General features: G+C 37.9%; 1 protein-coding gene across 3 annotated transcripts in view; it reads right to left on the reverse strand.

Moving 5' to 3' along the window:
* LOC137246994 (mitochondrial glutamate carrier 1-like) overlaps nucleotides 1-24,815 on the reverse strand; it is an 84,870-nt gene that overhangs the window by 25,936 nt on the left and 34,119 nt on the right. For 2 of the 3 annotated variants that reach the window (XR_010951755.1, XM_067778062.1), the window contains exons 2-4: nucleotides 11,539-11,571; nucleotides 3,499-3,633; nucleotides 2,829-3,314 (exon numbers count right to left, since the gene is read on the reverse strand). Coding sequence is in view for 2 of the 3 variants with exons in the window: in XM_067778062.1 (XP_067634163.1) it covers nucleotides 2,829-3,314; nucleotides 3,499-3,633; nucleotides 11,539-11,570 (653 nt within the window). In the remaining variant the exon portion in view is untranslated. The remainder of the gene's footprint in view (nucleotides 1-2,828; nucleotides 3,315-3,498; nucleotides 3,634-11,538; nucleotides 11,572-24,815) is intronic. The other variant, XM_067778073.1, reaches the window with a different exon arrangement.

Consider the following 24,815-nt stretch of genomic DNA (forward strand, 5'->3'; position numbering starts at 1 on the left):
ATTGACGTAAATACTGCTTATCGTGGCCTTGGCATCGCCTTAGTGATGGTATAACTTAGTGATGTTAATATCCGTGACAATACAAATTGATGAACTGGAGCGTGAAATAGTTGCATACGTGGTAGACGACGAATTAATAAATGCTGATTTGTTTCTTGGTCAAGACATTTTCAAGAATACAAGTGTAAGTGCTTGCAACGGTAATTTCATATTTGGCAGAAATATTGAAAAACGATCGGTTTATAAAAATCTCTATGAAAAAAACGACATTAAATGTAGTAGTGATGATGGACAATTTCAAACGAGTTTGATCAATTTAGTCAACGAATATCGTGATGTTTTTGCAAGTGACTTAAATGAAATTGGAAAAACAAACGCCATTGAAATGCAAATCGAATTGGATACAGATGTTCCTGTAGCACAAACACCATATAGAATTCCGGAACCGAAAAAGGCAATCGTAAGTAAAATATTAGAAGATCTTTTTGAAAACGATATTATTGAAAGATCAGATTCAGTTTATGCTAGTCCAATAACGTTGGTGAAAAAGAAAGACTATTGCAGTCGAACAATTTAAAACTCCATGTAATGTTCATGAGGTACGTCAGTTTTTAGGCCTTAGTGGGTACTTCCGACGATTTGTCCCAGGATACGCTATTTTGTCCGAACCATTAAGAAAACTTCTACGAAAAGAACAAAAATTTCAATGAACAGAAGATCAACAGACAGCTTTTCAGAGACTTAAAGACGTATTGTCTTCACAACCTGTCATGGTTTCATACGACGCTAATGCTGAGCACGAAATTCACACAGACGCCAGCTCAGTTGGTTTAGCCGCCGTACTTTTGCAACAAGAAGGTCATAGCTTTAAACCCGTACTCTATTACAGCAGATCAACAAACGACAATGAAAAAAAGTATCATAGCTACGAGTTGGAGACGATTGCAATTGTAGAAGCTCTTGAACGTATGAGGTATTATGTTTACGGAAAGCGAGTAAAGGTAGTAACAGACTGTAATGCCATTAGTACAGTAATGCAAAAACGCGAACTTATACCACGAATTGCGAGATGGTGGTTAAAGGTACAAGACTATGACATCGTTATTGAACATCGATCTGGACGGCGAATGGAACATGTAGATGCGCTTAGTCGTGCACCAGTTGAAGACGCGCGTGATGTTGATACCGCATCCTTACGTATATTGAAGACGGATATAACAACCGACGATTGGCTTTTCGGATGAAGATATCAAACAAATAATAGAAAATGTCCACAGAAACGATTCTTCAGCGAAAGAGTATTGTGTCGACAAAAATCGATTGTATCGTATTGTTCATGACAAGAAACTTTGGGTTGTTCCTAAATCACTTCGTTATCGTGTTGTACATGACTGTCATGACAAGGCTGGACATTTGAGCGTAGATAAGACTATCGACCGTATTCAAAACTTTCTTTGGTTTCCACGAATGCGAAATTTTGTTCAGGCGTATATAAAATCTTGCGTTGAATGTGCCTACAATAAAATACCTAGTGGGAAAAAAGAGGGAGTATATAATTTTAATGAAATGGAACCGATACCATTTAAAACGATCCATTTAGATCATCTTGGTCCTTTTCCAAAAAGTTCACGTAGAAACAAACACATATTGGTTTTAGTTGACTCATTTACTAAGTTTACAATACTTCGTGCTGTTAAGAGTACTGCAACTAAACATGTGATCGCGGTTCTCGACGAAGTCATCAGCTACATCGGAGTTCCTTATCGTTTTGTAACAGACCGCGGAATGTCATTCACTTCTAAAGAGTTTGCTAAATACTGCAATAATTACGATATTAAACATATTCAAAATGCAGTTCGTACACCTCGTGCGAACGGTCACGCTGAACGCGTTAACAGAACATTGCTTAGCATGTTACGCACTATGACTCAAACTGATAAGAAACGGGACGAAAAGCTACGCGATATTCAATGGGTTTTTAACACAACACGTAATCAGACAACAGGACAAACTCCATACGAGTTGGTGTATTCATTTAGACCTCGAGATATCCTCAAAAATAAGTTAACAACGATTTTACATGACGACGAATCGCAAAGCACCGTCGACATCAATGATCTTCGACAACTAGTAGCAAAACGAGTTACACAACAACGGCAAAAGGCTAAGATACGTTTTGATCAAAAACATGCAACCCCAACAAAATATAATGTCAACGATTTGGTATTAGCTGAAAACGAACCTGCGAGCACAAGTGAATCCCGGAAACTGGAACCCCGTTACAAAGGTCCTTTTATCATAAGTAAGGTCCTTGATCGAGATCGGTACGTTATCACTGATCTACCAGATTCTTCGCGAAAGAAACGCCATTACACATCTGTATATTCTTCGGATAAACTTCGACCGTGGTGTAATATTTCCGCTCTAGACGAACAAATGTATGATATTGGCGACGATCCCGATAAAGAACTCGACAGCGAGGGCGCTGGTATAATCAGGAGAGGCCGACTGTAAACGTGTGGCATCTCGAAGGCAAATAATAACAACCCTGATACAATCTTCAGCAACGCCATACATGCAACCCTGCTACGAACTTGAGAAGAACAGTCAAATAGTTAGTTGGTTCCGAGAGATTAAACAAACAAGCTGCAAAACTTATAAATACATATATATTTTACAATAACCTAATATTCTCACATCATTCATTAACTCTGTTAAATAATTAATCACTATTATTAAATGTATTATAATTAAACACGGTTTCGTTAATTCATTTCAAAATACGGTATTCCTGACACATATTTAGACTTTCAAATTGAACTACATACCAAAATACTGCCTCTCCAGAACCATCGTTTCTACGTGGACCAAAAGCATTCAATGTCGCAAACAGTGGGAAGTAAACAACAGAAAATGTGACGTCACGCGCACCAGTTGCACCGATTCCTTTATACAAACCGAAAATTCCTTTCTCTTTGAGTAGTTGTGATGCTAATTTGGTTGCAGACACTTTTTCCACAGTTTTACCGGATAATTTTGCTTGTGCTGCAATACGACCAGCATCTTGCATTTGAATTTTTAATAGCTCCATAGGAGTTGTAACAATAATTTGGAATGCACCAGCTAAACCACCAGCCAACATTTGACTGGTCATTGGCAATTGACCATCTTTTGTTGTTAATTTATGACGAAAATAGTCATTGGCAGTTAGTTTAATTGCCTTCTCAGGTGTGATGAGTAAAATGTTAACACCAGATCCACGATACATACCAAAGTAACCTTCAGCACGATATGTCTTGCGAAAGCAATCGAACCTTAAGTGTAAAAAATGTCACAAATGTGCATTACTAAGATCACCAGAAAAATGTTTGGGCGATTCACAGGAGTGTCATATCAATGTAAAATTTTAAGGTTTGAGTTGTTTCCATCCAATAAAAAAATTTAATTGAAGCATAGCTCGTACGGTGAATTGCCCAATTATATTTTGTCTAAACTTACATGTTTTTATACATCTTTTCGCCATTTGGACCCACTTGTTGATTCTGCAAACGGGTTTTAACTAAATCCAATGGGAATACGCAAGAGACACCAATTATTCCAGCAATACCACCATTAATGATTTTTGGCAGCAAACTATTATTTATGAAAAGAAATGGTTTACATAGTCACATTCACATAAAGAATTAATTAAAAAATATTAAGGCTGTGTGCGAGTTTGCCTAAATTACGACCTAAATTGAGAAAAAATCTAAATCACTGGAAAATTCCGGTAAGGCACTGAAAAGAAAAAATTTAGATTTTTTTTCAGCATACTTTTCAACCTAAATTGTTATGTCAAATATGAAAAAACAAAAATCAATGTTTTGCTTATTTAAAATAAAAACACGAATAAAATGAACCTTTGGACAAACAAAATGCCGTTTAGTGGATGTATCTCATGGCTAGTGAAGTGTTGATTGTGTATTAGATGATATGACGAAGATACGTTTCGCCCCAAGCAAAAATAATTTGGAGAACTCTGCGAATACAACTGACCTGACTCAAAGACCAAAAATATGCTAATGGTTATATGCCCAGTGTAAATAGTCCCTATAAGTTGTACGTCCACTATCTTGTGTCGGTGGAAGCCCTCACAAATAAGCTCTTCTTCGCCCAGCCACACGATTACCTTGAGTCAGCTGCTATTTCTGCCATATTCCTTTGATTACCCGTAGGCTTTGCTGTGGAAACATGCATAAATGTAGCAAAATGTGAAAATATGTAATTTAATGATTTTTTTGTTTAGCATAAACAAGAAATTTAGGTTGTCTAATGAACTCGCACAGTTTTGAAATTTTTTTCCTGAATTGTTGCAGTGCTGGAAAGTTCTAGTGGAATAATAGTTTAAAATAAATAAAATATGTAAATGTAAGGCGTGATAACCTCCGAAGAGATTTTAGGCCGAGCTTCTCTTCCAATTTGCGTCGTGATCCTCTTGATTTTCCCTACAAATTGGTCGGACGGGACCTACATGTTTTATGCCGACTCCGAACGGCATCTACAAGGCAGATGAGTTTTTACTGAGAGCTTTTCATGGCAGAAATACACTCGGAGCGCTTGCTAAACACTGCCGAGGGGCGAACCCACTTAGAAAAATTTTCTTCTAATTGAAAAACCTTATTTCCAAAATTTGGATGCTGCTTGCCCGGGGTGTGAACCCAGGGCATACGGTGTGGTAGGCGGAGCACGCTACCATCACACCACGGTGGCCGCCAATAGTTTAGGTACCTAAAATTTAGACGAACTCGCACCCAGCCTAAATTGCAATTGCTGTTGCTCTGGGTCGTTATATTGCCGATCCCATAAAAAATGTTAGCAACCTGTGATGACTTTCGAATAATTTTGTTAATACGTACATACATAATATATTAAGTTTATCATCAACGAAAATCCAACGGTTTCACTGGCTGGATTAAGCTAAAGCCACTTGCTCCATAAGAATACACGCAAAGAATGATTGAAGGGGCTGTGTAGCGCAAGCCTTTCAGGTTGCCAGCGCAATATATGGCTTCTCCAAACCCAATTGTCAACCTCACCTATCCGCGGCCAATCCTGTTTCACTAGCAGACGAGGCTCTGGCGACCCCAAGCTCCTCATGGAACTTGGGGGTGGGGAGGGAGGGATGGCCCGAAGGTTTAATGTGGCCATATAAATCGTTACCGAGATGGTCGGGCTAGCACCTTAATGGTGCTGTGTTACAGGAGCGTACCGGATCTGTATCCGGTAAAACCATCACATCGATAACACTCCCCAAAGCCTTCGGGGAGAAATCTTATCGCTACAACAACAACAACACAAAAGCACTATTTTGTCGTGCAGTGTCCGAGTGAAAACTCATCTGCCTTGCAGGTGCCGGTCGGTGTCGGCATAAAACAAGTAGGTCCCGTCCCGCCAATTCGTAGGAAATATTAAAAAGGAGCACGACACAAATTAAAAAAAGAGAAGCTCGGCCTAAAATCTTTTCGGAGTTTATCGCGCCTTATACTTATTTATTTTATTTAGGCCAGGTTTTTCAGTACAAGTTCAACTCAGTTTGTCAGTTAAACTTACGCGGCCCATCTGGCAGGGTTAAACTCTAGTTAACCTATCAGTTATTTGCATTCGTTCGAAATGGCATCGAATATACCCAACTAGCATTTGGGCTTCAGTATCATTAGAGCTCATGTTGATAACTAGGCATACTTCTAAAATCTCAAGAGTTGTTTCGAAACAGTGGCTCAACTCGAGAATCATAGCGTACTTAGCTAAAGTAGGAATTTTTTATAAAACAAAAAAATGCTATTACTTAAGTTGAATAAATTTAATTAACCACTTGTGGTTCTCTAACTGATCCCAAATGTAAGATTCTATACTACAGTATTTTCACGAAAATAAAATGAAATATATATATGTACATAACTAGAAGACCCGGCAGACGTTGTCCTGCCCTAAATTTGGCCTATCTGCATACATTTTAATAAGCTTTTTCCGTCGACTCTGCCCTCCCCCTCTTCACTTTTTCCTAATCCTTTTATTCACTCCTCCCTCCGTCTTTTTCCCTTCATCTAACTCCATCTTCGTCTCATTCTATCTCTTTCTCAATCTCCTTCTCTCTTATCTCTTCTCCCAATTCCTTCTCATCCTTCTGCATCCCTTATTGCCTGTCCCAGAGGGTGGTATGTATTTTATTCCAGTCCCAGTCCCACTCCGAGTCTCAGTCCCAGTTCTAGTCCTAATCCCAGTCACAGTCCGTCTCTGGATAATATATTACTTTGTACTAAAGCACTCATCAACAGCTTTCATTTGATATCCATATTGTATAAACCCTGTCTAGGCATTCACTGGCCCACGTTTTGGCCTATATCTGGAGACCCTGTACGTCGATTGCAACCAAGCCTATGTAGTAACCATCGCGTGAGGTTTACGCAACTTGTGTGAAAGTTTGAACAAAATCGACCGACGCATCTCTTCAAACATCGGCGACCAACGAACACACATTTTAGCCTTTCTTTTTATATATATATAGATTTTTATTTTTCACACTTCACTATAATATTAAAACGAAATGCAGATTTTCGTTGCTTTTGAAATTCGGCTTAAAAATTGCACATGGAACAACTAAAGACTCTCCGGAATTAAAAAAGTGTCATAGTACCTCTAAATCGCGGGCCCCCTCAGAAACCCCCCCTCTCGGCGGGCCTGGTGATGTGCTATACTTGATATCATTCGCTATAATATTTTTTATTGATAAGCAGGTTGTTTAATTAAACACCAAGCAATTACGCGGAAGTATATCCGCACCACCTGAAAATATGAGTGCCACTGCGTATACGTAACATTTTATTATTACGTATAAACAAATAAAAAAATTGCAATAAAATAATATTGCGACTATAAACTGAGATATAACCTATCCTATCTTTCAAGTTAGATCAAACTACATACGGGGTGCAACACAAATTCAAAATCGGTTCAGTATTTTAGGAGTCCATCGCGCGAAAAAATGTTGTGACACGTGTTTTTTATATATTACATAATTTAAAAAATAAATAAATATGAGGCGCGATAGCCTTCGAAGAGGTTTTAGGCCGAGCTTCTCTTCCAATTTGCGTCGTGCTCATTTTAATTTTTCCTACAAATTTGCGGGACGGGACCTACTTGTTTTATGCCGACTCCGAACGGCTTTGCCTGGGGCGTGAACCCAGTATCTTCGATGTGGTAGGCGGAGCACGCTACCATCACACCATGGCGGCTGCCTATATAATTTATTTTTGATTAACTACGCTTCATTTCTGCTATCAACCAGGTGTTTAATTCTCACAATAAACAGCTGTTGGTTTTGGTGGTAACACCTTGCAGATTTTTTTCAACTCCACCTCAACTCGATTTGTAGTGTAGGATATCAACTGGAGAAATGTGTTGAATATTCATTCGAGAACTGTACATTTCTCAAGATATCTCGGAATTAGAATAATAATTGGAAAATATTAATGACAATGGAGATCAACTCGAAAACTTTTAATTTTACAAAATTTGTCAAAAGTTGGATAGTGATTGGAGAATGAAGTTGGACATCAACTCGAGAACTATCTGGTTTAAGAATAATTAAATAATGATGTTGGATATCATTTCCGGAACTAGATATACATATATTTCGCTGGAGAACTTTTTTCCATGTTTGTTGGGTAAACAAAATCCAGCTGTTGCCGTATCTATGTACAAATTATCTAGATAATAAAAAACCAATGTTGCCCAGCTACCTGAAACTTTGAAAAAAGTTCGGGCTTTATTGGGTTGGAATTTTTAGGATAGTAGATTTTTCTAGATGAGACAGGAATCGAAATAATACGAGCCGCACCGTGCGCATATTGCGCAACCAGTCTAAAAGTCTCTTATCAAATATCAACAGAAATAGGTTGTTCTATCAATCAATTAAAACTTACAACTTGCGCTGCCATTTGGCGCAATAGTGCCATAGTACAAATAGATTTCTTTGTGTGCTCACAATCGTTTATTTTTAAAAAGCACTACGACCAAAATTGCCCAAAGCTCGCTAATAGCCCGAATATCCATCTTTACAAGCAAAACTTTATTTATAGATTTGGATTCCAAATAAGAGCGAAAAAAAGACCCGTACATAAAAACAGCAATTAGAAATAATATATGATTTAGAAAGTCCATTTAGAACATGTGTAATCTTGCGACCGCTTTTTGAGTAGCTTTCCGTAGAGCTTTACTCTTGCAACGAAGAACGTACTTTAGAACCCTAAGACAATGCCACTGGAGGGAAAAACATTTTCGCTATATGGTAATTTGCACGATATTCAAAAACTGAAAATTTTGCTTTCCAGTTTTAAGAAGCTTCCCGAAAACCTAGAGACCAGAAACTTTGAACATGGCTTAGGCCCCTGTTTAGTATAAAAAAGTTTCTAGATGGGGCAAAGATTGAGATATTTCAAAATATTTATAAAATTCATTTAGAACATTTGGAAGCTTGCGATCGCTTTTTTTAGTAACTTCTTATTGAGATATAAACTTGAAACCTTGACACCGTGACAATGCCACAAATGGAGAAACGATTCCGCTATGTAACGCACAGGTGGAGATAATTAAAAAAAGCAAACGTCCTAGAAAAGTAGATGTTGGAAATTTTTAATGTATATCTTAGGCCAAAGGTAGTAAAATACCTATTACAAAAAGTTCCCTTAGCGGCGCACGGATCGAGGTACTTCGATCGCAGCGCTATTGTCTAATCCAGGTGAACAATTACTTACAATCCATCAAGATTAGGAACGTTGCTGTTAAGAAAGTAATAAACATCTATAAATTGCGCCTACCTTCATATTTTTGTTTTTGATAAAATGTTTCCAATAACTACTGTTAAAATTTCAAAATCAAAACATGTTCCGCAGCGTTTTGAACCATTTTTATAAAATTTAAACTAAATTTTGGTTTTGGTCATATATGTACATATTGTAACGAATTTTGGGAAATTCCTGATAATTATTTTGCAGCTTCTGTAAACGTTCGAATCTCTGAACTGTCAAATGAATAACCCAAATATTCAGTATAACAAAACGTTCTTTATTTAGACTACTTTGGGAGTAGTAATTCACAATTACAATTACAATTACAAGAAAAAGAGAGTTTTGAGTCAAAAATTACACCCAAGTCTTTACTCTCTTGACAACGATTAAGAGATTTAGCATTTAGTTTGTAGATAAAGTATGTGGCAGTTGTCTTTATGGAATAAGACACAACACAGCATTTGTTTGAATTTAAAAATAAGTTATTGTCTGCGCACCATCCGGCAAAAGAGTCCAGATCAGAACCGTTAGAAATAAAATAAATAAATATAGGTGCGATAACCTCCGAAGAGATTTTGAGCCGAGCTTCTCTTCCAATTTACGTCGTCATCCTTTTTTTTTAATGTTTCCTACAAATTGGTGGGACGGGACCTACTTGTTTTATGCCGACTCCGAACGGCATCTGCGAGGCAGATGAGCTTTCACTGAGAGCTTTTCATGTCAGAAATAAACTCGGAGTGCATGCCAAACACTGCCGAGGGGCGACCTTATTTCTAAAATTTTGATGTTGCTTTGCCCGGGGTGTGAACCCAGGGCATTCGGTGTGGTAGGCGGAGCACGCTACCATCACACCACGGTGGCCGCTAATAGTTAGAGATAGTTTGACAAATAAATAGTATTTTTTGTGAAATATATATAGTTTTAGTGTCATATCTCAATCATTAAAGGAGAGGAGTGATGGGAAAACATATTGAGTAAAAAGTGCTAAGTCAGGAGAAAAAATTTGTTTTGAGTGAGGAAATTGTGCTAATTCATAAAATAGCTGCTGGGTTAGCATACATGATTTTTATTTATCTTTTTCAAAGCTTCTACACTCAAAAGCATTGCAATTAAGGTATCCTCACTCACAGTTTTGAAAAAAAAGGTTATTTCAAAAATTATTCAGTTTTTTTCGTCTTCTGTAAAATTCGTAAAAAGTGACTTCGCACATTTTCACATTAAGCTAACGATATGTATTATGCAAGTAAATTTTATAAAATTGTATGAAAAAAAGCAGGTGCGCTTCAAAATAAATTGATAAAAGTTAGAAAATTGTTTGATATTATTGTATACACTGTCTCCACTTGAGGCTTACTAAATATCTTAATTTAAACAGCTTCTAAAAAATCATGGAGGGAAATCAGTGTTGATTAAGTCAAGTTTCTTAAAAGCTTATGTTCCGCTTATTTTAAAATTATTTAATAAGAAGGGATGATTGGTATCTAATTGAGTTTGTTTCTAATATAAATAAATAAACAAATTTTGATTTTTGGCGGCCTTTAAATTTAACAATTATTTCTTCAAACTGGCTCTAGGTCAATGCGGAGAGCGGACATAAACCAGACTTTGACGCTGTGAGCATACTACAGCAAGAACAGCATTACAACAAACGCTTTACTTTGGAGATGCTCCACATAATAGACACGGACGAGAACAAAAGATTGAACTACAAGAAAGACTCTGAAATGTGTGCACACATCTACCGCCACTTACTTGACTCGCGAAAATCAGTTCAACAACAGCATCTCGAACAGACGCTGCCCACCTAACATCTGAACTCATGTATGTATGTTTGCAGTAATGCTAATATGTTTATACATACATATATATAAATTTGCCTGTGATAAATTGTGTAAAATAAAGTGTTTATTTATTTATTATTGTAGTCCCCGATGACGATCTCCGTTGGAGATCGAAATATATTGGAACAAAAACAACAACAACTTGTTTAATTTATTGACCTAGAGCCAGTTTGAAGAAATAATTGTTAAATATATAAACTTTTTAGTACATCAACTTAATTAATCTTGATATTTTGACAGATACCAAGTAAGGATCCTTCAACAAAATGCCACAATAAAATAATCTTACATACATATTCACACACCCAGTGAGTCGATTTTTTTGAAGCCTTAATAAAGGATAAGTTACAGCTAGGAAATAAGGAAGGTGGTTTTCTAACTGATCCACGAAAGCAAAATTAATCACGCTAGTTTCACTCCAGGAATTTTTTTGAAATTTTTTTATAATTTTGTTTTATTTTTTAGTTTCATTTATTTATTGTTTTACTTTGTTTCATAATTTGTTTATTAATTGTTTGAGAAAAATTGAAACCACTCGACATCAGGACTGACAAGGCGGCAGCTGTTTCGATTATATCTTGTAAATCTCTACAAATTTGTTTATACTTCCTAAATAATTAAGCAGAAGACAAACGGGAAAAAGCTGTATAACGGCAAGATGTGGTATGGTCGGATGCGTTTGTAAACAGTCGGATCATCACAGAAGCGCGGGTTCAAATACCACTCCCGGGAGAAAATGCTTTGAAGAGACTTACAAGGTATACTCGAAACAGCTGTCGCCTTGTCCTACCTGATTTCGAGCGGTTTAAATTTTTCTCAAACAATTATTAAAGTAAAAGTTTTTTTGTTCTTATTGATTTAAAAACACTTACGCAAATTGTTGTTGTTGCGATTGCTGTGCCATTCTGTAAAAGAAAAGAAAAGTTATAATCATAAGCATGGTTGCTATGAGTACCCACAGATCTTTTAAATATAAACAGCTTATAAGCATCATATTGCTTGGAGAATTATTCAATACTCTGTGATTTTCACTCAAACTAAAACTATAGTTGTTTTTTTTTTTTGCAAAAAAAAAAAACGCTTCAACGAGCTAAACCAGGGATTGGCCTATTTTCGGCTCCTAAATCAGTTCCAGTGCCAGCGAGTACTTGGTGAGACGTTTGTGTATTTTGGGGTGTTAGGGGAGTAAAAAAATACATTGGAAATATCGTACGCTTCGTCTCAAGCGATATTAACCGCAAGAACATAGTTGCCGTCTTCCAGTGAGTTTTACAGCTCCGGCTCACGCTCAATTCTCACGGGAATGCTCTGGATCATTGAGAGACTTGAGAAGCAGATGTCGTGAAATTTTCGCACACGTGTAATGTGATAGGCAGATGCCGCCGCTGTTTTTCATTTAACTCATACGCCGAAAGGCTATGAAAAAGTAGGTTTATTAAAGACAGCGTTGCCAAACTAAAAATAAATAATTAACAAATTATCTGGCTCACAAATTGAACCAGACTTCTATCTGGATTTATCTGGCTCAAATCGTTGTTGTTGCATTTACATGCAAAATTATTTATCTGGCTCAGGATTTTGCCACCGGATGATGGCAAGTGTGTCAACTAAGCGATAAACGTCAAAACTACAAACAGCCTCGCTCACCTGATGCAAATCTCAGGTCTTGAGTTGCATTTTTGGTACGTAAGAGTACTTCAAGCTGAGTTGCATTTGATAGTTTAATGAAACTTTGTAGTATTTACAGATGAAATAGTTGCATATATTTCCGCGGAAATAAGAATACTAGAAGATTTGTAGCCTGCAACAATGCGAAAACATACGGAAAGCAAAATTTATTTAAATTAGAGTCAAAATATAAAGCGCCACACGTGTAACATGGAAAAATTTCACTTCTAAAGCTGGTTACACAAATGCATAAGGGCAAAATTATATAAACGCTTTGGTCGCTTCAAAGCAAAGTAACGTACGGCGTTTCATTGTTTTTCGTATGGCGTTGTCAAAGCGTAGGCACGCAACCAAAGCATTTATGTAAATTTTTCGATACTTCGCCCAACAGATGAATTAATGAATGCAACACAACCAAAGCGTCTGTGCAAATCCGCCTTAATTTTTGTAGCTGTGAAAGTCTCCTGCAAATAAAATGGTGCTGTAAGTGCAAACAAATCAAACTCCTATATGACACTACTTTATTTTCTATGTATTTTTCTTGTATTTTCTCTTATATTTTTTGTCGAGGGAGCCAATAAGGTTTCAGTACTGGTGTAAGTGTGTGAACTATATTTAAAAAAAACTTACGAAATACCAGAAAAATACAACGTAGTTCATTAAAAACAAACAAGCCAGTTTGTATTTCGATAGGGTTTTTTGATATTAGGCCGTTTTTTCTTTATTTTTTCTGACAAATGAAAATTTTGTTTTGAGTTTCAAAATTTTGTGCATAAAAACACAACAAAGTGTAAATTGTGTGTGCAAATGAGTTTTCAATAAGTGTACATTTCTCAGTTTTTCATAGTTAAGGAATTGACCTCCAGATTCTTGTGTTACACAAATATGCTTTTTACGCTTAAAGGAGTAACGCTCCGTAATAAATTAAACTTTTAATGAAAATCAACAACTCTGAACTGAACACTTTTCGCTATGATATAAAATTAAAATGCTGTGGAACAGAAGCAACACTTTTGTGACTACATAAACCCTGTTTCAATATTTTACATCTCTGCACAGAACCCTAATTGACCGTTTTCAACCGAAACAACATTGGCAACCCAGATTTTTCCGTTATGCTCACTGAAGCGAGTGCCTATCAGAAAGAAGTCAACAACCTTGTACTTGTACACTATGCGCAAGAAGGTTGCGGAAACACTAAAAAACTGAAATGAAAATATTCTCTCTCAACCTCGAAAACCAATTCCCAAACTGTGTTGCAATTACGAAAACAAAAACTTAAATTTTTTGGCAAGAAATACGAAAAACGGAATAGACTGAAGTCGACTTTATGTTAAGCAGCGCATTATTGACATTCATTTCGCCTTCACATACATTTAATTATATGCAAGCCGATTCATTTTGCAATATATACATAAAAGTATTTAAAAAAGTATTTTTAAAGTAGTAGCATTAGAGGAAGTAGTAGTAGAAAAACGTACTAATGCACGTTTCGTATACAATCGTGGGAAAACGAAAGACTTTTCAGACTTGTTGGCAATGTTGCCGTGAGCCTAGAAAACATGTATCAGTTTACAAATAAAAAAAGGTACCAATCGCATACAAAACGACTAATTTTACCAGTTTTATTATAAACATAACTGCTTTCATTTTTAAATTTCAAATTATAGAGGAATTTTTAAATTTCTTCAGCTCACATACATATATCGTAAATCCACACTGCAAAAAATGTTGGAGCATGTGTTGCATGAGTGTTTAATTTACGGCGACCATTTTTCTAATTTGAAAACTTGCTTTGTTTATGATTTGAATCATAAAGGAACTTTTAAAATTACAACTGAAAATTCAGTTCGAGTTGTGAATCACAATTTGTGGCCTTTAGTGCGAGCGAAGCCGCCGGTAAAGGCTAGTTTATCCTAAAACGCTTAATAATTTGAACATAATAACAGCGATGGCAGCTCTGGCACTGATGTATAAGGCCAAATACTCTCTCTTTAGCTGTGTTTTTTTTACTTCTATATACTTTTACGCTTAAACTTTATATGGACTGCTAAGCGACAAACTTTAAAAACACCTCTGAAATTGCTGCGCATAAAATTTGTCCTACTAAATTTCAATACGCATTATACTCAGATTTAACTGAAATATGTGTCTTTGTTTCTACACTAATTCTATGTATTCTATGTGTGTCCACAATTCATCGCACCTGATTCAGCTATATGTTATACGCTATGGCCATCAGAGGGTTGTGTCTCCGCTCTTCGGTACACCCTGTGCTGTAGCTGTAGTTATTTAACCACTGCCGCTAGATGGGTTTCCTAAGCATTATCTAAGCGAGGATAAGCGTTTTTTTACGCGCAAACGTAAACGTATACGCGTGTGAAAAAACACGGCTTTTATTAATCTTATGTGTGTTTGTATATTATTGTCTTCCCCACATACTTGCACTTGATCGTCCCTCTCCAAGCACTTAAATGTGCAAAGCGTGCCCGTACGAGCCGTTTTGCCCATCGCTGACCTAAACAGTTTCATCATGGCGGAACCATACAGGTGGTAGAAGTTTATCAGCTAATTGGTACTTTTTCTGATTTGACAGTTTTACTTCCGATGCAGTTCGCTTTTGATCATTATGAATTCATTCAAGTGGCGAATGTTTGATAAAAACGTTCACAATAGTAAACAGCCTTGATCACCTGTTAAATCGCTGTTCGATTACTTAAATCATTTGCTCAATAGTGTTTTTCAAACATTTTTGTAGACGACTGGTACATTGCATTATTTCCATATTTTAAAATGCTCGCTTAACTGGCTGCTCACATTTAATATTGTGACGATCATGAGTGACACTAAGTGAAACTCACATCACTAGTCTGATGCTAAGTAAATGAAGTCACAACAACAATAAAGCAGACAGTCACTTGTATCTACATAAACGCATCAATCATTATGTCTACACATACATATGTATGTATACGCAGCTGTGAAGCAACGCACAAGCACATGCAGATATCTTATCTGAAATGCTCCTAAAGGTATGCAATTCTGATTGTGGAAGTGTCGCTCACACATACAACCGCATGGGGTATGAGAGAAGCTATAAAAATTATACATCTGTAGTTGTAGCTGAGAAATTTATAACTAACTAAGTAAAATTCTGGAAGCGCCTAGAAGATGCCACGAGGAAATCACAGAGTATAAAAGCATCAGTGGTAGATGCGCTATGGGCAGTTTTCAGTTAAGCACGCTATCTGTCCGGCAATAGTTTAGTTTCATCAGTCAGTTTGGTTATTAAGCCAGCTAGTTGCAAAGTATAAGTGTTATTTTGAAGTACTTTAATAAAGGCCATTTTTCCATTATTCAATATTGGAGTTATTTATTCAACAGTTTAGCGATATGAACGTTAGCAGAAGATTGCAAATAAGGGGAATTGCGGTAAATTCGTTACAATATATAAACTAGATTTTAGAAATAAATATTAACCGTGTTTTTTTCACACGCGTATACGTTTACGTTTGGGCGTAAAAAAACGCTTATCCTCGCCTAGATAATGCTTAGGAGACCCATCTAGCGGCAGTGGTTAAATAACTACAGCTACAGCACAGGGTGTACCGAAAAGCGGAGACACAACCCTCTGATGGCCATAGGATATAACCAGTGTTTAAAAAACTGTGTGAGCTGTTATGTTATTTGAGTTTGCTTGTGCTTGCGCTTTTGAGAAAAACAACAGTCTCAGTTCTAGGACAAGCAAAAAACGAAAAGCGAAAGAAATGAAATGCCGTAAACAGTCGCCCCTTCGTATATTTAATTATTGATATTACTGCGGCTTTCCTCAGTGCCCAAAGTCGCTGTAAAATCAATAGTGTTGATTTTAACAGTCGCAAAAAGCAGCAGCCGTGAAATATGAAAATTAACGCGTTTTGCAAACTGCAAGCGACTGATATTTTGCGTTTTGTTATGATTTTTGTTTACTAAGACGAGGCGCTACAGCGTCGTACGTAATCATATATATAACACTTCTATATCAATACCTTCCTATCTGTGTGCAAATTTTTTTTTCTAATGTGCAAATTTTTTGTCAATCATTATTTGCTGAAACTGTGCAAATGTATGTTCTGCGCATGCGCGGGCTTTGTTAGTGTTAGTGAATTGTAGTAGCGTGTGTAAAAAAAGTATTGTCACGGATATTAGCATCACTAAGCTATACCAAGCAGTATTTACGTCAATAATCAAATCATGTATACACATATATAAGGCAGCCGAAAGAGATGTCACACACAGATGCATTTACTTATACGCCTGTGTGTGTGCGAGAGACTGTAAACTACAAACTCACATACATCTGAGAGACGCTGAAAATTAGAAAATTGTAAACAAGTAGAAACTATATGAGAACTATAAACACTCAAAATAGTTGGTAAGTTCTGGAAATAGAAGAGCCTAGATGTATGCAGCGTAAACTATAAAAGCGGCACAGGCGAGTAAGAAGTAATTCAGTTTCATTTGAGTTGTCAAGCAGTTGCGATTAAGACGATATCTAGCGAGCAATAGCAGTATTATTTTGAACAGTAGAATTTCATTGAGCTATCAATCAGTGTGGTTATTAAGCAAGCTATTCGTTGCCCAGGTTGAGTGAAGTACTTTAATAAAGGCCATTTTGCATTATTACAAATTGGAGTTATTTATTCAACAGTTTAGTGATTCGAACTTAGCAGAGGATTGCAAATAAGAGGATTTGCAGCAAATTCGTTACAATTGGTGTCAGAAGAGGAATTTTTGAATAAATTCCAGAGGACAACAAGGCAACATGGCAAAGTTCAGTGAATTGAAGATCCAGCAACTAAAGGAGTTGGAGAGCCGTGCATTGAATACAAGCGGCGTTAAACACGAACTTCAGGCACGGCTAAGAGAGGCAATGGAAACAGAAGGAATTGACGTGGAAGAGTATGTCTTTCATCTTGATGGCGATGAGACAACAAAATTGGAGGAGAAAAACGGAACATCGCAGACGGTTACCAGCACAGACTTGAACATGATATTGGCTGCAATATCTGCACAAACATCGATAGTAGCATCAATGTCGTCGCAAATGTCAGAGATGTCGTCAGAAATAACATCCAAGATGGAAACACAATTGGAAGAACAGAAAACACACATGGCGTCACAAATTGCAGAACAATTAAAACAACAAGAGGCACGCATAACGTTACAGCTCGAAGCTCAAGAAAAGCGTATCTCAACAAAGTTGGAGGCACAGGAAACAAAATTCTCATCGCAGCTGGAGGCTGTTAGTGAACGACAAGATAAAGTGGAGGCCGAGATGGATGCTTTGAAAGATCGGATTCAGGAGTTACAATTGAACCGTCCAATCACTTCAACGTCTACTCTGAAGGTAAAAACACTATCCTTTGACGGTTCTGTTCCTTTCCAGGTCTTTAAGCTACAGTTTGAGAAGACCGCAGCAGTGAACAAAGGGTAAAAATTCAGAGCTTTATAAATGGCATACGGGACGCCGAAACAAAACGAGCTACATACGCAAACCCAAAGCCAACATTCGCAGAAACGTTGTCACAAGCTCTGGTTCAGGAAACAGCGTCGCTTCTGTGTAAGCCAGTTTTCAAAGCACGCCGTGTGGAAGTAGAAAGGCCAGAGTGGGTAGAAACAATTTTGGAAGCACTGAAGGGATCTCAACAGAAGAATGCCGGAGTTATTAAATGTTTCAAGTGCGGCAACCCAGGTCACATTGCACGTCATTGCGATCTTGATTTTAATAGTTCCAACAATGTGGGTGGCCGTAAACGCAAAGCTGGCAGAAATGAGCAAGAGCGTATCGAATGTAAAGAACGAAAACTTGCCCCGGCTATTGAATGTCCTGTGATATCTGTGTCGCAAATTGGAAGGAAATCAAGCAGTCTTACCGTCAGAGGGAATGTGGATGGTAAAGAGCGTGTACTGACTGTAGATACGGGGGCATCTCATTCCTTGATTCGATCTGATTTGGTCTACAGGAGAGTAAAGTCATTACCTGGAGGAAGGTTGCGTACGGTCACAGGCGAATATAATCAAGTCCAAGGCGAAGTGGTATGTGAGGTATTAATTGGGAAAGTCATGGCTCTACACAAATTCGTTGTGGCGGAGATCGTTGATGAAGTAATGTTGGGAGTGGACTTCTTGGTTGACCATGACGTCAGGATCGATATGCGGAGAAAAATTATGCGCTATAAGAGCCAGGACATACCACTTAACTTTAGTTTGGAAAAAGGGTTCAGCAGTAATCGGGTACTGGTGGAAAAGACTCGACAAAGACCACGAAAGTCAAAGGCAAAAGTTGATAGATCGAATGGGCCAAATAAATCAAAATCAAAAGTACCTGCGAGAGAAACACTGGCATTGACAAAACCTAAAAGACGCAGGAAAACGAAGCAACGAATTTCCGAAAAAGAATGCGAGGGTAGTTTCAAGCCGGAGCGCACTACTGTTGGGAAATGTGGGAACGATACCGATTATGCAAAGCAAATCCGTCCAGCGCAAGCTCTACGAAGTGGTTCATTGACCAAACAACAGAGTGTGAAGGAACGGCCCAGGGTAATGAGTAGTAAGATGAAACACTGGCATGACAAGAACTTTAATTCGGAAGGTTTCTTGGCGAGGGATTTGGTACTGTTAAACAACCCTCACCGGCGGAAAGGTGTTCCAGCCAAATTTCGGTACAGTTGGGAAGGCCCGTACAAAGTTGTGAAGAAGATCAGTGATACCATCTACCGCATACAAACCACTGGGAAACCACGGATTAGAAGAGTGGTACATTTGGTGATGCTAGCGGCAGTTAGATCGGGAGATTTGTCTGATCGGGACGATCAGACTTAGGTGGAGGGCAGTGTCACGGATATTAGCATCACTAAGCTATACCATCGCTAAGGCGATGCTAAGGTCATGCCAAGCAGTATTTACGTCAATAATCAAATCATGTATACACATATATAAGGCACCCGAAAGAGATGTCACACACAGATGCATTTACTTATACGTCTGTGTGTGTGCGAGAGACTGTAAACTACAAACTCACATACATCTGAGAGACGCTGAAAAGTAGAAAATTGTAAACAAGTAGAAACTATATGAGAACTATAAACACTCGAAATAGTTGGTAAGTTCTGGAAATAGAAGAGCCTAGATGTATGCAGCGTAAACTATAAAAGCGGCACAGGCGAGTAAGAAGTAATTCAGTTTCATTTGAGTTGTCAAGCAGTTGCGATTAAGACGATATCTAGCGAGCAATAGCAGTATTATTTTGAATCGTAGAGTTTCATTGAGCTATCAATCAGTGTGGTTATTAAGCAAGCTATTCGTTGCCCAGTTTGAGTGTTATTGTGAAGTACTTTAATAAAGGCCATTTTGCATTATTACAAATTGGAGTTATTTATTCAACAGTTTAGTGATTCGAACTTAGCAGAGGATTGCAAATAAGAAGATTTGCAGCAAATTCGTTACAATTGGTGTCAGAAGAGGAATTGTTGAATAAATTCCAGAGGACAACAAGGCAACATGGCAAAGTTCAGTGAATTGAAGATCCAGCAACTAAAGAAGGAGTTGGAGAGCCGTGCATTGAATACAAGCGGCGTTAAACACGAACTTCAGGCACGGCTAAGAGAGGCAATGGAAGCAGAAGGAATTGACGTGGAAGAGTATGTCTTTCATCTTGACGGCAATGAGACAACAAAATTGGAGGAGAAAAACGGAACATCGCAGACGGTTACCAGCACAGACTTGAGCATGATATTGGCTGCAATATCTGCACAAACATCGACAGTAGCATCAATGTCGTCGCAAATGTCAGAGATGTCGTCAGAAATAACATCCAAGATGGAAACACAATTGGAAGAACAGAAAACACACATGGCGTCACAAATTGCAGAACAATTAAAACAGCAAGAGGCACGCATAACGTTACAGCTCGAAGCTCAAGAAGAGCGTATCTCAACAAAGTTGGAGGCACAGGAAACAAAATTCTCATCACAGCTGGAGGCTGTTAGTGAACGACAAGATAAAGTGGAGGCCGAGATGGATGCTTTGAAAGATCGGATTCAGGAGTTACAATTGAACCGTCCAATCACTTCAACGTCTACTCTGAAGGTAAAAACACCATCCTTTGACGGTTCTGTTCCTTTCCAGGTCTTTAAGCTACAGTTTGAGAAGACCGCAGCAGCGAACAACTGGAATATAGAAGATAAAGTTGCCGCATTATTCATGGCGTTGAAAGGGCCTGCAGCTGAGATTTTACAAACCATTCCAGAGGGCGAACGGAACTGTTATGAAGCATTGATGGGCGCTCTAGAGAGACGATACGGAACTGAGCATAGGAGACAGATATACTAAATGGAGTTGCTGAACCGCTTCCAGAGGCCTGGTGAAACATTGCAAGAGTTTGCGTCGGATATTGAAAGGCTAGCACATTTAGCGAATGCGGACGCACCCGTGTAATACACTGAAAGGGTAAAAATTCAGAGCTTTATAAATGGCATACGGGACGCCGAAACAAAGCGAGCCGTAAACGCAAAGCTGGCAGAAATGAGCAAGGAATGTAAAGAACGAAAACTTGCCCCGGCTATTGAATGTCCTGTGATATCTGTGTCGCAAATTGGAAGGAAATCAAGCAGTCTTACCGTCAGAGGGAATGTGGATGGTAAAGAGCGTGTACTGACTGTAGATACGGGGGCATCTCATTCCTTGATTCGATCTGATTTGGTCTACAGGAGAGTAAAGTCATTACCTGGAGGAAGGTTGCGTACGGTCACAGGCGAATATAATCAAGTCCAAGGCGAAGTGGTATGTGAGGTATTAATTGGGAAAGTCATGGTTCTACACAAATTCGTTGTGGCGGAGATCGTTGATGAAGTAATATTGGGAGTGGACTTCTTGATTGACCATGACCTCAGGATCGATATGCGGAGAAAAATTATGCGCTATAAGAGCCAGGACATACCACTTAACTTTAGTTTGGAAAAAGGGTTCAGCAGTAATCGGGTACTGGTGGAAAAGACTCGACAAAGACCACGAAAGTCAAAGGCAAAAGTTGATAGATCGAATGGGCCAAATAAATCAAAATCAAAAGTACCTGCGAGAGAAACACTGGCATTGACAAAACCTAAAAGACGCAGGAAAACGAAGCAACGAATTTCCGAGAAAGAATGCGAGGGTAGTTTCAAGCCGGAGCGCACTACTGTTGGGAAATGTGGGAACGATACCGATTATGCAAAGCAAATCCGTCCAGCGCAAGCTCTACGAAGTGGTTCATTGACCAAACAACAGAGTGTGAAGGAACGGCCCAGGGTAATGAGTAGTAAGATGAAACACTGGCATGACAAGAACTTTAATTCGGAAGATTTCTTGGCGGGGGATTTGGTACTGTTAAACAACCCTCACCGGCGGAAAGGTGTTCCAGCCAAATTTCGGTACAGTTGGGAAGGCCCGTACAAAGTTGTGAAGAAGATCAGTGATACCATCTACCGCATACAAACCACTGGGAAACCACGGATTAGAAGAGTGGTACATTTGGAGATGCTAGCGGCAGTTAGATCGGGAGATTTGTCTGATCGGGACGATCAGACTTAGGTGGAGGGCAGTGTCACGGATATTAGCATCACTAAGCTATACCATCACTAAGGAGATGCTAAGGCCATGCCAAGCAGTATTTACGTCAATAATCAAATCATGTATACACATATATAAGGCACCCGAAAGAGATGTCACACACAGATGCATTTACTTATACGCCTGTGTGTGTGCGAGAGACTGTAAACTACAAACTCACATACATCTGAGAGACGCTGAAAAGTAGAAAATTGTAAACAAGTAGAAACTATATGAGAACTATAAACACTCGAAATAGTTGGTAAGTTCTGGAAATAGAAGAGCCTAGATGTATGTAGCGTAAACTATAAAAGCGGCACAGGCGAGTAAGAAGTAATTCAGTTTCATTTGAGTTGTCAAGCAGTTGCGATTAAGACGATATCTAGCGAGCAATAGCAGTATTATTTTGAATAGTAGAGTTTCATTGAGCTATCAATCAGTGTGGTTATTAAGCAACCTATTCGTTGCCCAGTTTGAGTGTTATTGTGAAGTACTTTAATAAAGGCCATTTTGCATTATTACAAATTGGAGTTATTTATTCAACAGTTTAGTGATTCGAACTTAGCAGAGGATTGCAAATAAGAAGATTTGCAGCAAATTCGTTACAGTATTAAAGGGGTTCAACGGGTCACTATCCCCTTTACCCAACTTGTGCATACTAATTGTTATAAAATCTCAGTTTAGTCGATTAAACAATGAAAAGGCCAACAAATACAATACAAGGCTTGATGTATTTATTATTTAAGCATGGGCTGCAGCCATACAAAGTACATTATTTACATAAATAGTAAAGAAAACAAGTAAGGAAGGTTAAGTTCGGGTGTAACCGAACATTACATACTCAGTTGAGAGCTATGGTGACAACATAAGGGAAAATAACCATGTAGGAAAATGAACCGAGGGAAACCCTGGAATGTGTTTATATGACATGTGTATCAAATGAAAGGCATTAAAGATTATTTTATGAGGGAGTGGGCCATAGTTCTATAGGTGGACGCCATTTAGGGATATAGCCATAAAGGTGGATCAGGTTGACTCTAGAATGCGTTTGTACGATATGGGTATCAAATGAAAGGTGTTAAAGAGTATTTTATGAGGGAGTGGGCCATAGTTCTATAGGTGGACGCCATTTAGGGATATAGCCATAAAGGTGGATCAGGGTTGACTCTAGAATGCGTTTGTACGATATGGGTATCAAATGAAAGGTGTTAATGAGTATTTTAAAAGGGAGTAATCCTTAGTTCCATAGGTGGACGCCGTTTCGAGATATCGCCATAAAGGTGGACCAGGGGTGACCCTAGAATTTGTTTGTACAATACGGGTATCAAAAGAAAGGTGTTAATGAGTATTTTAAAAGGGAGTGGGCCTTAGTTCTATAGGTGGACGCCGTTTCAAAATATCGCCATAAAGGTGGACCAGGGTGACTCTAGAATGTGTTTGTACGATATGGGTATCAAATTAAAGGTATTAATGAGAGTTTTAAAAGGGAGTGGTGGTAGTTGTATATGTGAAGGCGTTTTCCAGATCGCGACCAAAATGTGGACCAGGGTGACACAGAACATCATCTGTTGGATACCGCTAATTTATTTATATATGTAATACCTGCCAAGATTTTAAGGGTTTTTTATTTCGCCCTGCGGAAATTTTTCATTTTCTTCTACTTAATATGGTAGGTGTCACAACTATTTTATAAAGTTTTTTCTAAAGTTATATTTCGTGTCAATAAACCAATCCAATTACCTCACCATGTTTCATCCCTTTTTTCGTATTTGGTATAGAATTATGGCATTTTTTTCATTTTTCGTAATTTTCGATATGGAAAAAGTGGGCGTGGTCATTGTCGGATTTCGTTCATTTTTCATACCAAAATAAAGTGAACTAAGTTCATTAAAGATATGTCGATTTTTGCTCAACTTATCGTGTTAACGGCCATGCGGAAGGACAGACGAACGACTGTGTATAAAACCTGGGCGTGGCATAAACCGATTTCGCCCGTTTTCACAGAAAACAGTTAACATCATAAAATCTATGCCCCTACCAAATTTCAAAAGGATTGGTTAATTTTTGTTCGACTTATGGCGTTAAAAGTATCCTAGACAAATTAAATGAAAAAGGGCGGAGCCACGCCCATTTTGAAATTTTCTTTTATTTTTGTATTTTGTTGCACCATGTCATTACTGGAGTTGAATGTTGACATAATTTACTTATATACTGTAAAGATATTAAATTTTTTGTTAAAATTTTACTTTAAAAAAATTTTTTTTTAAATTATCTTCTTTTAAAAGTGGGCGGTGCCACGCCCATTGTCCAAAATTTTACTAATTTTCTATTCTGCGTCATAAATTCAACTCATCTACCAAGTTTCGTCCCTTTATCTGTCTTTGGTAATGAATTATCGCACTTTTTCGGTTTTACGAAATTTTCGATATCGAAAAAGTGGGCGTGGTTATAGTCCGATATTGTTCATTTCAAATAGTGATCTGAGATGAGTGCTCAGGAACCTACGTACCAAATTTCATCAAGTTACCTCAAAATTTACTCAAGTTATCGTGTTAACGGCCATGCGGAAGGACAGACGGACGACTGTGTATAAAAACTGGGCGTGGCATCAACCGATTTAGCCCGTTTTCACAGAAAACAGTTAACATCATAAAATCTATGCCCCTACCAAATTTCAAAAGGATTGGTTAATTTTTGTTCGACTTATGGCGTTGAAAGTATCCTAGACAAATTAAATGAAAAAGGGCGGAGCCACGCCCATTTTGAAATTTTCTTTTATTTTTGTATTTTGTTGCACCATGTCATTACTGGAGTTGAATGTTGATATAATTTACTTATATACTGTAAAGATATT

This window comes from Eurosta solidaginis, chromosome 1 (assembly GCF_040869045.1).
Source record: "Eurosta solidaginis isolate ZX-2024a chromosome 1, ASM4086904v1, whole genome shotgun sequence".
NCBI classification, from domain to species: Eukaryota; Metazoa; Arthropoda; class Insecta; order Diptera; family Tephritidae; genus Eurosta; species Eurosta solidaginis.